Source organism: Pan paniscus, chromosome 4 (genome assembly GCF_029289425.2).
Source record: "Pan paniscus chromosome 4, NHGRI_mPanPan1-v2.0_pri, whole genome shotgun sequence".
Classification (NCBI taxonomy): Eukaryota; Metazoa; Chordata; class Mammalia; order Primates; family Hominidae; genus Pan; species Pan paniscus.
The window spans coordinates 76711113-76723899 of NC_073253.2; the positions used below are offsets into that span (position 1 = coordinate 76711113).

The following is a 12787-nucleotide window of genomic DNA, read 5'->3' on the forward strand; positions in this document are numbered from 1 at the left end:
CAACTTTCCCATCAGCCGTCAGCATGATCGTTGACATGGTCAGGTACCTCACCTGACCATGAGCATGTGGGCTCAGGATTCAATATGTGTGAATCTTTCTCTCTGACCCCCAGGTATCCGCCGCCAAACTGCCCATTGCATAAAGAAGGGCCGCGGGATGGTGAAAGCTACATTCTGTGACCCAGAAACACAGCCCAATGGGAGACAGAAGAAGTGCCATGAAAAGGCTTGTCCACCCAGGTAACCATCGTTAACAGCTGGAGCTCTGTGTGTCTGCCTACAGTGATGTCTGACTCAAGAGTGACCTAGTGCTTGCTGATAAAGAAATATTGTGTGGTTTTGTTATTTGGATAAATACAAGAACGTGGTTAGAGTTTTCTGTGGCTATGCTGTTGGAGCCTGTGGCAAGCTGTGAGGACATATTCTCCCAAGAGCAGTATTTTCACAAGGTGATGTGTTCTGTGTTTAATTATTTGGCAAGACTAACTGCCAAAGCATTGGTGAAGAGAATGCTAAGTGGATCACCCAAAAGTAGTTTTACCATAGAGTTGTCTTTTCCAAGGGCTTTACCAGTGCAACGCCAGCCTTCAGACAAAAGGTTGGCACCTTCCGATCACAGTACCCACTTGTACTTCAGGCTGTCCAGAAGAGGGGGCTCAGAGAGCAGGTTTTCCCAATCTTGACATTACTGGCATGTGGGGCTGGCTGACTCTTTGTTGTGGGGGGCTGCCCGTGAATTGCAGGAGGCTTGGCAGCATTGCTGGCCTGTGTTTACTTAGATGCTAGTAGAACTCCCTCCCTCCCAATCCAGGCTATGACAACTAAAAATGTCTGCAGACATTGACAGATATCCACTACGGGGTAAAATCATCCTCAGTTGACAGCCACTGTTATAGAGATATTCAGCAATATTCAGGGTGTTGCTAATCACATTGGTTCAAGAGATTGGGATCCTAGAAGGTAGTTGGGATGTTATTATGCCAGGCTTATGTTTAAAAAAAAGAGAGAGAAAAAAAGAAAGGAAAAAGAAAAAGGAGGAAGAAGGAGAAGAAGAAAAGAGGGAGAGAAAAAGGGAGAGGAAAGAGGAAGAAAGGAAGGAATATTGGTTGATTTCCAGAAAGTGTCTTCATTCTCTGGCAACCTTAAACAGGGATGTATTTATGTTGCAGAGTCCATCAAGCATTCATCCCAGTTCTAAGCAGACACACTATGAGGCATTTAAACAAGGGGGAGACTCAAATCAAACAGGTGACAGGGTGGATTCTAAAGAAGAGCTAGAATGTGATAAATATCCAAGAACTAGGTTAGAAAGAAGAGTCAGGACAAGACAGTTGAAAAAAGTGATGTCAGTCTCTTAGCAGTCCAAACAGGCAGGACCCAGAGGCCAGGGTATTCTCAGCTCAGAGAGAGAGGTTTATTTTCTCTTCTGTTCTGTGGCTTTTTCTAGGTAGGAGCCGGACCCCACAACTATTGAAGCAGGACAGAAATGTGTCATTGCCTCACCGTGCTGTAGCTCCTTCCTGTGGTTCTTCTGCCAGGAAGAACTAGAAATGACAAGGGAAGATAAGGCTAGCACTAGGTTTTACATGAAATTGCAGTTATGTTACTTTCTCAGGGAAGAATGAGGCAGGGAAGACAGCCTTTCTTAGAGCTAGTCCATTGCCTACTACTCCACAGAGTTCATGAACTGTGAGAGTTTTGACTGCTGAGAATGTTAATTAGGCACAATATAATACATACAGGTATAATTTCTGAAAATGCACTCTCAAGTAGGATATAATAAGCTAAGTAGAACTGCATGAAACATTCAGATATAATGAAGACTGGATAACTTACAAAGAAAAAGAGGTTTAATGGACTCACAGTTTTATGTGGTTAGGGAGGCCTCACAATCGTGGCAGAAGGGGAAAGGCATGTCTTATGTGGCTACAGACAAGAGAGAATGAGAGCCAAGTGAAAGGGTTTTGCCCTAATAAAGCCATCAAATCTCATGAAACTTATTCACTAGCATGAGAACAGTATGGGGCAATCCGCCCCTGTGATTCAATTATCTCCCACCAGGTCCCTCCCACAACACGTGGGAATTATGGGACCTATAATTCAAGCTGAGATTTGAGTGGGGACACAGCCAAGCCATATCAATGGCCAATTTACAAAAGTCCTTTTTATTTATGATTGCATTTTAGCTTCTACAAATATTTATGAAATAGTCATAAGACAGGGTATGGGTATTACTCTGAGGTGGTATATGAGGAGATAAAGGTTCAGAGAAATTTGATGCCATACCCTAGGGGAAATGGCTGCAGAGAAAACTAGCACTTCTTTTTTTAAATTTTACTTTAAGTTCTGGGATACATGTGCAGAATGTGCAGGATGTTCCATAGATATACATGTGCCATGGTGGTTTGCTGCACCTATCAACCCATCATCTAGGTTTTAAGCCCCGCTTGCATTAGGTATTTGTCCTAATGCTCTCCCACCCCTTGCCCCCCAACTCCCTACAGGCCCCAGTGTGTGATGTTCCCCTCCCTGTGTCCATGTGTTCTCATTGTTCAACTCTCACTTATGAGTCAGAACATGACATGGTATTTGGTTTTCTGTTCCTGTGTTAAAAACTAGCACTTTTTAAGAATGCACTATTTTCCAAGCTGTTTCCACATAATCATATCATTTAAGCCTGTAAGCAACCCTAATTTGTAGATACATTTATGCTCATTATACAAATGAAGACTCTAAAGCTTTCACCAAAATTTTCCTAGGTCACTTAGCTACAAATTGTAGAGTCGGGATTTGAACCCAGATCTGTTTGCTGTGCTGGATCTGTATGTGCTGCTACACCATGCTGCTGCCTAGGATCTCAGGATAAGCAGGTTTCAGTATTAGAACCAGAATCTCCTACATTTAAACTTTTTCTCTCACATTAAAACACAATAAAAATGTTATGAATGCCTGACTCCAAAACTAAGTCATGCCTCCAGGTCCAAGCAATTCTCCTGCCCCAGCCTCGTGGGTAGCTGGGATTACAGGCGCACACCACCACATCTGGCTAATTTTTGTATTTTTACTAGAGATTAGGTTTCACCATGTTGGCCAGGCTGGTCTCAAACTCCTGACCTCAAGTGATCCACCCGCCTTAGCCTCCCCAAGTGCTGGGATTACAGGCATGAGCCCACGTGCCTGGCGATTTGCTTTTTTAAAAATAAATAAATAATGAACTAATATTATTTGTTTTTGCAAGCTTAGTTCACTAGTTTCCTTGTACACGAATTTCAAGATGCAATATCTTCTTCTGTCACCGAATTTCCATGGTCTCTAAAAAGTTCATACCCATCTCTGGGAGCTGTCATTTCCTTTCCCAAAAAATTTCCTGTGCAAGGTTTAATCTTATTTATTTCTGGATCATTTTTCTTCAGTAATATCTTGTTTTTACAACCAATTTCAACATTCTGTGTTCTTCCCCAAAGGAGTATTTGAGAGAGTTTTTTTTAAGATTTAATAAAAACTTTTGATTATCTAAACATAAAAAAATATATATTACATTGCCAATGGCTTTCAGGATGAAAGCCTTGTAGAGCATGTTCCAGGAGAGAGTAGGCTGTCAAGAAAGAAATTCTTTGAAAATTTAATATATCTGACTCCAGAAAGAGGTTATTTGAGTCCCTTCTCCCTACTGACTTCTCTCTGAATTTTGGTTTTCAGCAAAGCAAAGCTCTGCTAGGCCACAGCTGCGATAGTGCCTAGCATATCCAAAGTACTCAATAAACCTCTGACAGTGATTTTTTTAAACTCTGGCGGCTACATGTAGGTTTCAGTCCACAAAATAATGGCATATGACTTAAATCAAGGTTTCTCAACCTCAACGCTATTGCTGCTTTGGGCTGGATAGTTTTTTTTGTTTTGTTTTGTTTTTTGTTTTTTTTGTTTGTTTGTTTTGAGACGGAGTTTCGCTCTTGTTGCCCGGGCTGGAGTGCAATGGCGCAATCTCGGCTCACCGCAACCTCTGCCTCCCAGGTTCAAGCGATCCTCCTACCTCAGCCTCCCAAGTAGCTGGGATTACAAACATGTGCCACCACGCCCAGCTAATTTTTGTATTTTTTTTTTTTAGTAGAGATGGGGTTTCTCCATTTTGGTCAGGCTGGTCTCGAACTCCCGACCTCAGGTGATCCGCCCACCTCAGCCTCCCAAAGTGCTGGGATTACAGGCGTGAGCCACCGCGCCCGGCTTACTGGGCTGGATAGTTTTTTGTTGTGGGAAGCTGTCTAGTGCCAATGTAGGAGGTTTAGCTGTATCCCTGGACTCTATCCACTAGATGCCAATAGAAACCCATCCCCCCTTCCCTGTCACCACTGATTTGTGACGACGAAAAATGTCTTCAGACATTCCCAAATGTCCCCTGGGGAGGGAAGCTGCAGAAATCTCTGCTGATTGAGACCTTCTGATCTAAATGAAAGGAATAAGATCACTGAGACTGGGAAAAGCCCATGAAAGAGGGAAAAGGACTGAGCATGGTGTGTGTAGGGGACAAGAAAGCTAGGGAAAATGAGGCTGGAAGAATGGGATATAATAAGAATATGGAGACAATGTGTACACAGAGCCAGGAGGTAAGAGTGCTTATACTGTAGTCATGGTTTTGTCAGAATTTGAAATGTTTAGTTGAATCGGATTTTGGAATGTAAATTCTATTAGGAAAAATATTAGTACAAAGAAAGATGATAATTATAAAATTTGATTTCTTAAAGGAAATTACTATTCTCAGCAAGGGTTTAACAAATTCAGTTTTGGACTTTCATTTATCTGAGTAATGAAGGTTAGAAAGAGTGACGTGTCCTGGTTTGTTGGCGATCAGCGCTGTTGGAACATATACTGACAGGGGAATCAGTAGAAGCTACTGATAAAAGAAGGGTTCTTTTAAAAATAAAAGAGAGGTTCAAAGGGTCTCTAACCCATCCCTTCTACTTGATCTCAGAGAGGACTCGTATCCAAACTACAGTAAACTTTTACAGAATTCTGGAACAACTACAGGCTCTTCAAAGATCTCAAACATAGGCACACACATACACACACACACACACACACACACACTTAGACATTTAGATAAAACATAAAATCTCCATAAATATAAAAACAGTATTTTAGAAACCTCCAACAAGAGGTGGGATTATGGCAAACACCCAAAAGAATGAGATGGGCAGCAGAGAACAATTGGACCATGGCTCCTGAGCCCTGGACCTGCAAGACCTTTACAGGAAAAAAAAAAAAAAAGGAAGAAGAAGATGGTTTTCACTTTAATCTTGTGAGACTAAGACTAAGCTGTTTTAGTCCATTTTGTGTGGCTGTACCAGAATACCACAGACTGGGTAATTTATAAAGAACAAATTTATTTCGTGGCCAGGTATGGTGGCTCACTCTGTAATCCCAGCACTTTGCGAGGCCGCGGCAGGATTACTTGAGCGCAGGAGTTCGAGACTAGCCTGGGTGACAAAGCAAGACCCTTTCTCTATAAAAATAAAAAATAAATTTCTTTTAAAAATAAACATTTCTCACAGTTCTGGAGATTGGATGGCCAAGATTGGAGGTTCATTTGATCTGGCGGGGATCTTCTTGCTTCATCCTCATAAGGCTGAAGGAGGAAGGGCAACAGAGGACAAACGTTCATGTCCTCATACAGAAGAGTGAGAGGGAGTAAACCACTCCCAAATCCTTTTTCAAGTGGCCTTAATCCATTCATGATGGTAAAGCCCTCACGATCTAAACACCTCCCATCAGATCCCACCTCCCAACACTGTTATATTGAGGATTAAGTTTCTAACACATATGTTTTGGGGAACACATTCAGACTATAGCAAAATCACAGGCAATATGTCCCCTAAGGGACTGTAGAGAAAACTCCAAGAAGAGAAAACAAGAACGTCTATTATCACTTTGCAGTAATACAGCTGAAAGCCCTGTAGCAAGTACTTAGATAAATTAGGCTTTCAACCAACTCAGATTAAGACCTTTTCAGAATGGCACTTTATATATTCCCTTGGCCTGCCCTCCTTTAGAAAAGTCAGAGGTAGGACAAAGTAATTAGATTAATACAGTGGGGCACTTATTTGGTTTCACATCATACTGTTCCAATATTATTAGCTCTTTATCCACTGATGTTAAACACCAAAGAATAAATAAGTAATCTCAATTACTTATTAAATGAAGAATATGATTGAATTGAGGAATTGCTTTCTTCTGATATTTTTAACTTGAGTTTAAAAGTGTCACAATCAAAAGAAATTCTACACAAATAAATATAATATTTAGTAAACAAAAATAAAAGTAAAAAGTTTTATCTTCAAAATTACCAAAATTCAATGCTGTCTCAAGTCAGGAGGCTTTCCTGAAGTCAGGAATGAAGGACTTCCCCCAGTGTACTATTTTCCCATGAAAAATAGAAGTGTCCCACTTGTTACTATATGAAGGGATGGACAAGCGGGCTGTACATAGGAAAAATAATGGACCCAAACCACACTGGGTGAAGACACTCAATCTGTCTTCGGTGTTGGGGAAGATTTGCACAATAATGGAGAAGATGGACAAGAGATGGCTCCCTGCCATTTTCAAAAGCTACTTCTATGTAACCAGTGGGCCCACATCCTAGATTATTGAGTAAAAAAAGATTTTATTTAAGTTTATTCTTTTTCTACTCATTTCTTATCAAAGGGACCAGTGAGAATATTAACAAGTAGACTGCAGGAGATAGGGAAAAAAATAAAGGCAATATCCCTGATTGATCGCCTCCTAAATAATTTAAAAATTTATGTTTAAGTAGCTACTTTACATTCAATTAAAAGCCAGGAGACCTAGAGTCTAATTGGACTCTTTTATTCAATAGCATGGTCAAAATAACAATAAATCATAACAAATGCTTGAGTTCTTGTTATATGTCAGGCTCTGTACTATGCACTTTACATGAATTGGTCTTTCATTTCATGCACAACGCAACAGTCATATAAAGAAAATATATTTTCACACCCATTGAATAATGAGAAAGCGAGGCTTAAACTTGCTTAAAGTTGCACAGCAGAACCCTGGACCTCAGTTTTCTTCCTGAAAAGAGAGGGCATGCATATATATTTTTTTCTCATTCAAAAACATGCGTATTTAGCAACTGCTTATGCCAGGCGCCCTGCAGAGCTACGGAGCTATGATTGAAGACACGGTGGCCCTGTCTGCAGCACGCCCCCTAGTGGGTTGGAGTGTCTCCATGGCCCTCCCAGCCCTGTGATCTGCATTTCTGCCCCTGCTGTCTCAGTGGTTGAATGGAACATATGCGTAAGTTGGCGATCTTCTCTCACATATCCATGTTTGCCTGCAGGTGGTGGGCAGGGGAGTGGGAAGCATGCTCGGCGACATGCGGGCCCCACGGGGAGAAGAAGCGAACCGTGCTGTGCATCCAGACCATGGGCTCTGACGAGCAGGCTCTCCCGCCCACAGACTGCCAGCACCTGCTGAAGCCCAAGACTCTCCTTTCCTGCAACAGAGACATCCTGTGCCCCTCGGACTGGACAGTGGGCAACTGGAGTGAGGTGAGCTCAGGGCTCGGAGGGGAAACTGGCATTATTCAAGCTTCATCAGCCCCTGCCTTCCTTCTCATTATCCAATCCAAAGTGACCCTAGGTAAAATTGCAAAATAGCCAGTGTTCATCACCCCTGGCCTGTCTCCTGCCTTTCCTGTGTCCACTGCTTATTTTCCATTCATAGGGGATCTTGCTCCCACTTGCTCAATGGTCAGCTTACTATCTGACAGGGGTGAGGTAGACTCCCCACTCCCAGTACAGGATCACAACAACTAGTTAATAAATCATCAGAAGCTTGGCCAGGCCCATTGTTAAACCACTGGTAGCAGAAAAGGGACCTCCCACACACCCCAAAAGTGGTTTATAAAACATTGACTGCACATCACTGTAGTTAACCCAAACCAAAAGAGTGTCGCTTGACGCTAAGAAAAATCCCCTCAAATTATCCATCTATTCACCATGTGTCAAGTCCAAACCAGACCAAGGTTTATAACATCTATTATCAGACACACAAGTTCAGATAAATGTTGCATTTTCCCAAAATTAATTTGATCTAATTATCTGACTATAATTGGAAATCAGTAAGCTGGAAGGTTATGAAAAGCTCTCTCAGGCTTTAATTTTCTTTGGGTCACTTTGGAATCTGGTTTCATCAGGCATTGTCATGTTCCCAGTTTTTAGTGGAAGGCCCCAAAGTCTCCAAGGGCCTCAGCTCTGCTTCTCTGTGTGCAGTTCAGTGAACAGCCTAAGGAATAACTAGAAAATACATGTTTTTTAAAAATTAACAGGCCAGAGTTTAGAGATGGATGCTGACTTTATCTTACGAGCTTCCTTGAGAAGCCGTATGCTTCCATGATAATGCTACCACTGGCCAGGCACCTGTAATCCCAGCACTTTAGGAGGCCGAGGCAGGAGGATCACTTGAGCTTAGGAGTTTGAGACCAGCCCAAGCAACATGATGAAACCCCATCTCTATGAAAAATACAATTAGCCAGTCATGGTGGCACATGCCTGTAGTCCCAGCTACTTGGGTGGCTGAGGCAGGAGGATCGCTTGAGACTGGGAGATCGAGGCTGTAGTGAGCTGATATCATGCCACTGTACTCCAGCCTAGGTGAGAAAGTGAGACCCTGTCTCAAAATAATAATAATAACAATAATGCCACCATTGCTCAGGATATTTTAGGAACTCCTGTGAGGATTCAGGAGAAAATGGAGAATATCTGATTCAGGAGAATGCCACAGAAAGTCAATTAGAATGGGGCCTGATGGATAAATGAATAATGTGATCAAAATCTTTGTGTCTAAAAAATATTTGATGATAAATATGTGACAGATTGCTTTTCACCTGCTCTGAAAGAAAAATTCTAAAATTTGTGTAAGCAAAGATACCATCTCTGAAGATACCTATTTGAAAGCAAAACACTCATTTAAATACAGCAGCTTTGATGAAACCTTATTTCCAAGACTCCCTTTTATTAGCTTATGTCACAGTTTAGGTTTATTTACCTTCTGAATCTGTACAGGATGTTCTCTTGGGCATCTAGGTGAAATTTAAAAAAAAAAAAGAAACAGAAAGTATGGTCCCTAGATGGTAAGAACTTCCATCCAGTGGGAGAGATACGATCCAGAAAAGAAAAAGAAAAAAGGAAAGGAAGGATAAAGATATGCATGCAAAGAAATATACCTACATACAAATATGGGTGTATTACTGATTCACGCACAGATGTATGTACACACATCAGTGATAAGCCATACATTCTTTTTGCTATTCCTGGGAGAGTATAATCACAGCATTTGGCTGGCCTGCCTTATTAGTCCACTGCAACCTAGGTTTCTGTGAATTACAGTGTTGTCAAAATAAGGCTGAATGGAGTATTGTGACTGGCCTATTAAATCTGTTTACCAAAAATGTGTTGGCCGCATCCAAAACTGTTAATAATTCTTGTCATGTAGAATTTACTAATTGCCAACATCTTAATGCTTTTTCAGAGGACTGCAATTACAGATTTGGCTGAGGAGTTCTTCTTAATGTGTTCATGTTTATGGGAAGCGTAGTAACCTGTCTTAACTGGAGAACAAGAGACCAAAAAGTTGGCATGATGTAAGAAGCACTTGGGTCTGTGATGCCATATGTAGGCCATTGCATAGTCAACGGACCACACATGGACAGTTTCTAGCTTCCACTTGACAGAGCTGAGCAGAAAGGCTGGGCCAATGCCCTCATTCAGAAGATGTCATTGGAAGTGCTTTTAGTTAAATCAGTATCAAAATATTCATCAAATGGGTCTTCCTTTCTTCTATCTGCTCTCTTACTAATAACCTCCTAATGAACTTTGCTGGAGTATGATGAAATGTCTTTGACATTCTAACTATGCCCAGATACTTTTTTTAAAGAGAGGTGACATAGTGATTCTTGGCAGGCAGTATTTATTATCTAGATTTTGTCTGGAGACCAACATCATTTGAAGCAGGATAGTGCTCCAGCCATCATTTGGTCTGCACTGTGTCATTTTCATCTGCATTTGTCATTTTCATCACCCTGGATGGTCTAAAACTGTAAAGTTACTGATCCAAAAGGCCCAAGAACTGACAGCTTTCTAGACTCCTGTAAAATGGCCTTCTCTGGGCTGACCTAAGTGAGAAGAAAGAGGAAGTACATTCATGAGCTCCTTTCAAAGCACTCCACCAACTCAAGCAGTGAGGGGAGAGTGGGCTCAGCCGTGCCAGGTTGGTACACTCATCCCTGTCCCAGCAGGGATCAGAAAGGGGAGCTCTCTCCCCTGCTGCCCCAGGCAGGCTTTCCTGCCCCCTGTGACCAGCCCCTTTTCTCTAAGCTTATGTTCTAGATACCTGATTCTCACCTCCAATCTCAGGTTTTACCAAGAATCTTATCCTGGTTTTGCCCACCCTACTTTGTGGACTTAAAGAGTAAAGAAGGGAACGCTATTTATTGTAATCAGAGACCAGGTATCAAAGTTACTGTGACTCCCTTACTTCCCAGATACACCATTTCAGGCACATGCCTTGTGAGAGGCAGCCAGTCTAGTAGTGAAGGGCACAGCCCCTAGAGCATGGCTTCCTGGGTTCAAATGTGTATGTGTGGCAAACAGGACACTCCAGAAGCCAGGATGTGTGTGTTTGTTTATACAGTTTTCCTTTCCAAAGGCATTTCAGGCAGTTTACAATAAAAGGGCTCTAGACATTGAAGTGGTGAACTAGAAGTTGTAGCCACACGTGGGAGCAGAGAGCAACATGCTAAACATGAGAATAATAGGGTTATTTTGATGAAGCTTTCAGTTTAACCCAGTGCATCCAGACAACCAGGGCAACAAGGGCAGCCCAGTGGGTTCCATAATTCTTTCTTTCTGATAGATGGAAGGGTACTTCTTCTTCAAGAGACACCCCTGGTACCCCCAATGAGAGCTTTAAAATAAATTGCCAAAATTATATGAGATTTTTAATCATGGCTCCAATGGTTTAGTCAGATACTTTGTAAAAACCTATGCCATCTTTTTCCTTGGAGGGATGGATGGATGGATGGATGGATGGATGGATGGATGGATGGATACATGGATAACCACCATGTACTTAATAAATGTTTGACTAGTGCATCCTTGGCAGAAAGGGAAGTGGGAAGAGTCCTGGCTGAGATCATGGAGAAACCATCTTAGTTCTGGCCTTGTATTGCATAAACTTGTATTGCATATTGAACAGTCTTAGGAAAATGATTTTTCCTTATAGGACCTCAGTTTGCTCAATTATGAACCAACATGTTATTTCTCCTAGTAATTAGACTAATAGTAATGATAGGTGGTAATTTTTCTAGGTTTTCCAGCCCTGGCAATCTAATTGTGTGGCCTTGAGCCAGTGCTAATTCTCTCTTAGCCTGTTGTCACTGAGAAAGATAGGATTATTGTAAGAATTGAATAAGATAATTCATGCAAACACTTAGCGTAGTGCCTGGTAAAAAGTAAGTGTTCACTAAATTATTATCAGACAAGAAGACAAAAGTCTATTTTCCATGCTACTCTGATTTTGCAAACCTTGTTCAATCAGTCGTACCCAAATGTACTGAAGGAACTGATTTGTGGCCCCTTAAGTTTTCACCTATCCTCTCCTTGAGCTCAGGGAGCTCATTCATTTTATGCATGAAACACTATAAGCGCAGTGCTTGGGGCCTACAGATTTTTCAAGGGCCTGCACAACTATTTGAGACCTGAAAAAAACCCTCATGCATTGCATCTATAAAAACAAAAGGACCCTGCAAAATCAGAAATCAATATTTAATTACATATTAATAGGAAATACATACCAAGCATTTTGTATGTATTATTACTATGTATTATGTATGTATCTATTAAGTACTTTTATGGGTATTAGCACATTTAATCTTCACCATGACTTATTTAGCCCCATTTTATTAATACAAGTGAAGAAACTGAGGCATAGAAACATTTAGAAATTTGTCCAAGGTCACATAACCACTAAACCACGGAGCCAGGATTTGAACGCAGGCAGCACAGCGTCTACTCTGAATGTACACTTTGCCATACTGCATCTCAAATATCTGCAAAATGTAGCAATATGACAGCTCTTAGTATTCATAAGAAATGTTTTGTGTTTGGAAATTATTTGTAGACTGGCTTTTCTCATTCTGTTGGAATTTCAGACTATGCATGACAATTGCTGAGAAATCAGAGCCTCCCCAAAATTAAATGTTACCTTCAGTGAATAACTTCAAAAGCGCAGGAAAAAAATAAAGCCTTTCACAAAAGATTTCAATAGACATTTCTCAAAAGAAGGCATACTAACGGCAAGCAGGCATATGAAAAGGTGCTCAATATCATTGATCATCAGAGAAATGCAAATCAAAACTATAATGAGATACAACTTTTATCCCAGTTAAAATGGCTTACATCCAAAAGACGGCAAAAGCAAATGCTGGTGAGGATGTGGAGAAAAGGGAACCCTCGTACACTGTTGGTAGGAATGTAAATAGTTTAACCACTGTGGAGAACAGTTTGGAGGTTCCTCAAAAACGTAAAAGTTAAGCTACCACGTGATCCAGCAATCCCACTGCTGGGTATATACCAAAAAGAAAGGAAACCAGTCTATCAAAGGGATATCTGCACTCCTATGTTTGTTGCAGCGCTGTTTGCAATAGCTAAGATTTGGAAGCAACCCAAGTGTCCCTCAACAGATGACTAGATAAAGAAAATGTGGTGCATATACA

At 41.2% G+C, this 12787-nt stretch overlaps 1 protein-coding gene across 1 annotated transcript in view; it reads left to right on the forward strand.

The window, feature by feature from the left end:
- ADAMTS12 (ADAM metallopeptidase with thrombospondin type 1 motif 12) overlaps nucleotides 1-12787 on the forward strand; it is a 384174-nt gene that overhangs the window by 311129 nt on the left and 60258 nt on the right. The window contains exons 17-18 of the mRNA XM_003818504.6: nucleotides 114-240; nucleotides 7352-7562. Coding sequence (XP_003818552.3) covers nucleotides 114-240; nucleotides 7352-7562 — 338 coding nt within the window. The remainder of the gene's footprint in view (nucleotides 1-113; nucleotides 241-7351; nucleotides 7563-12787) is intronic.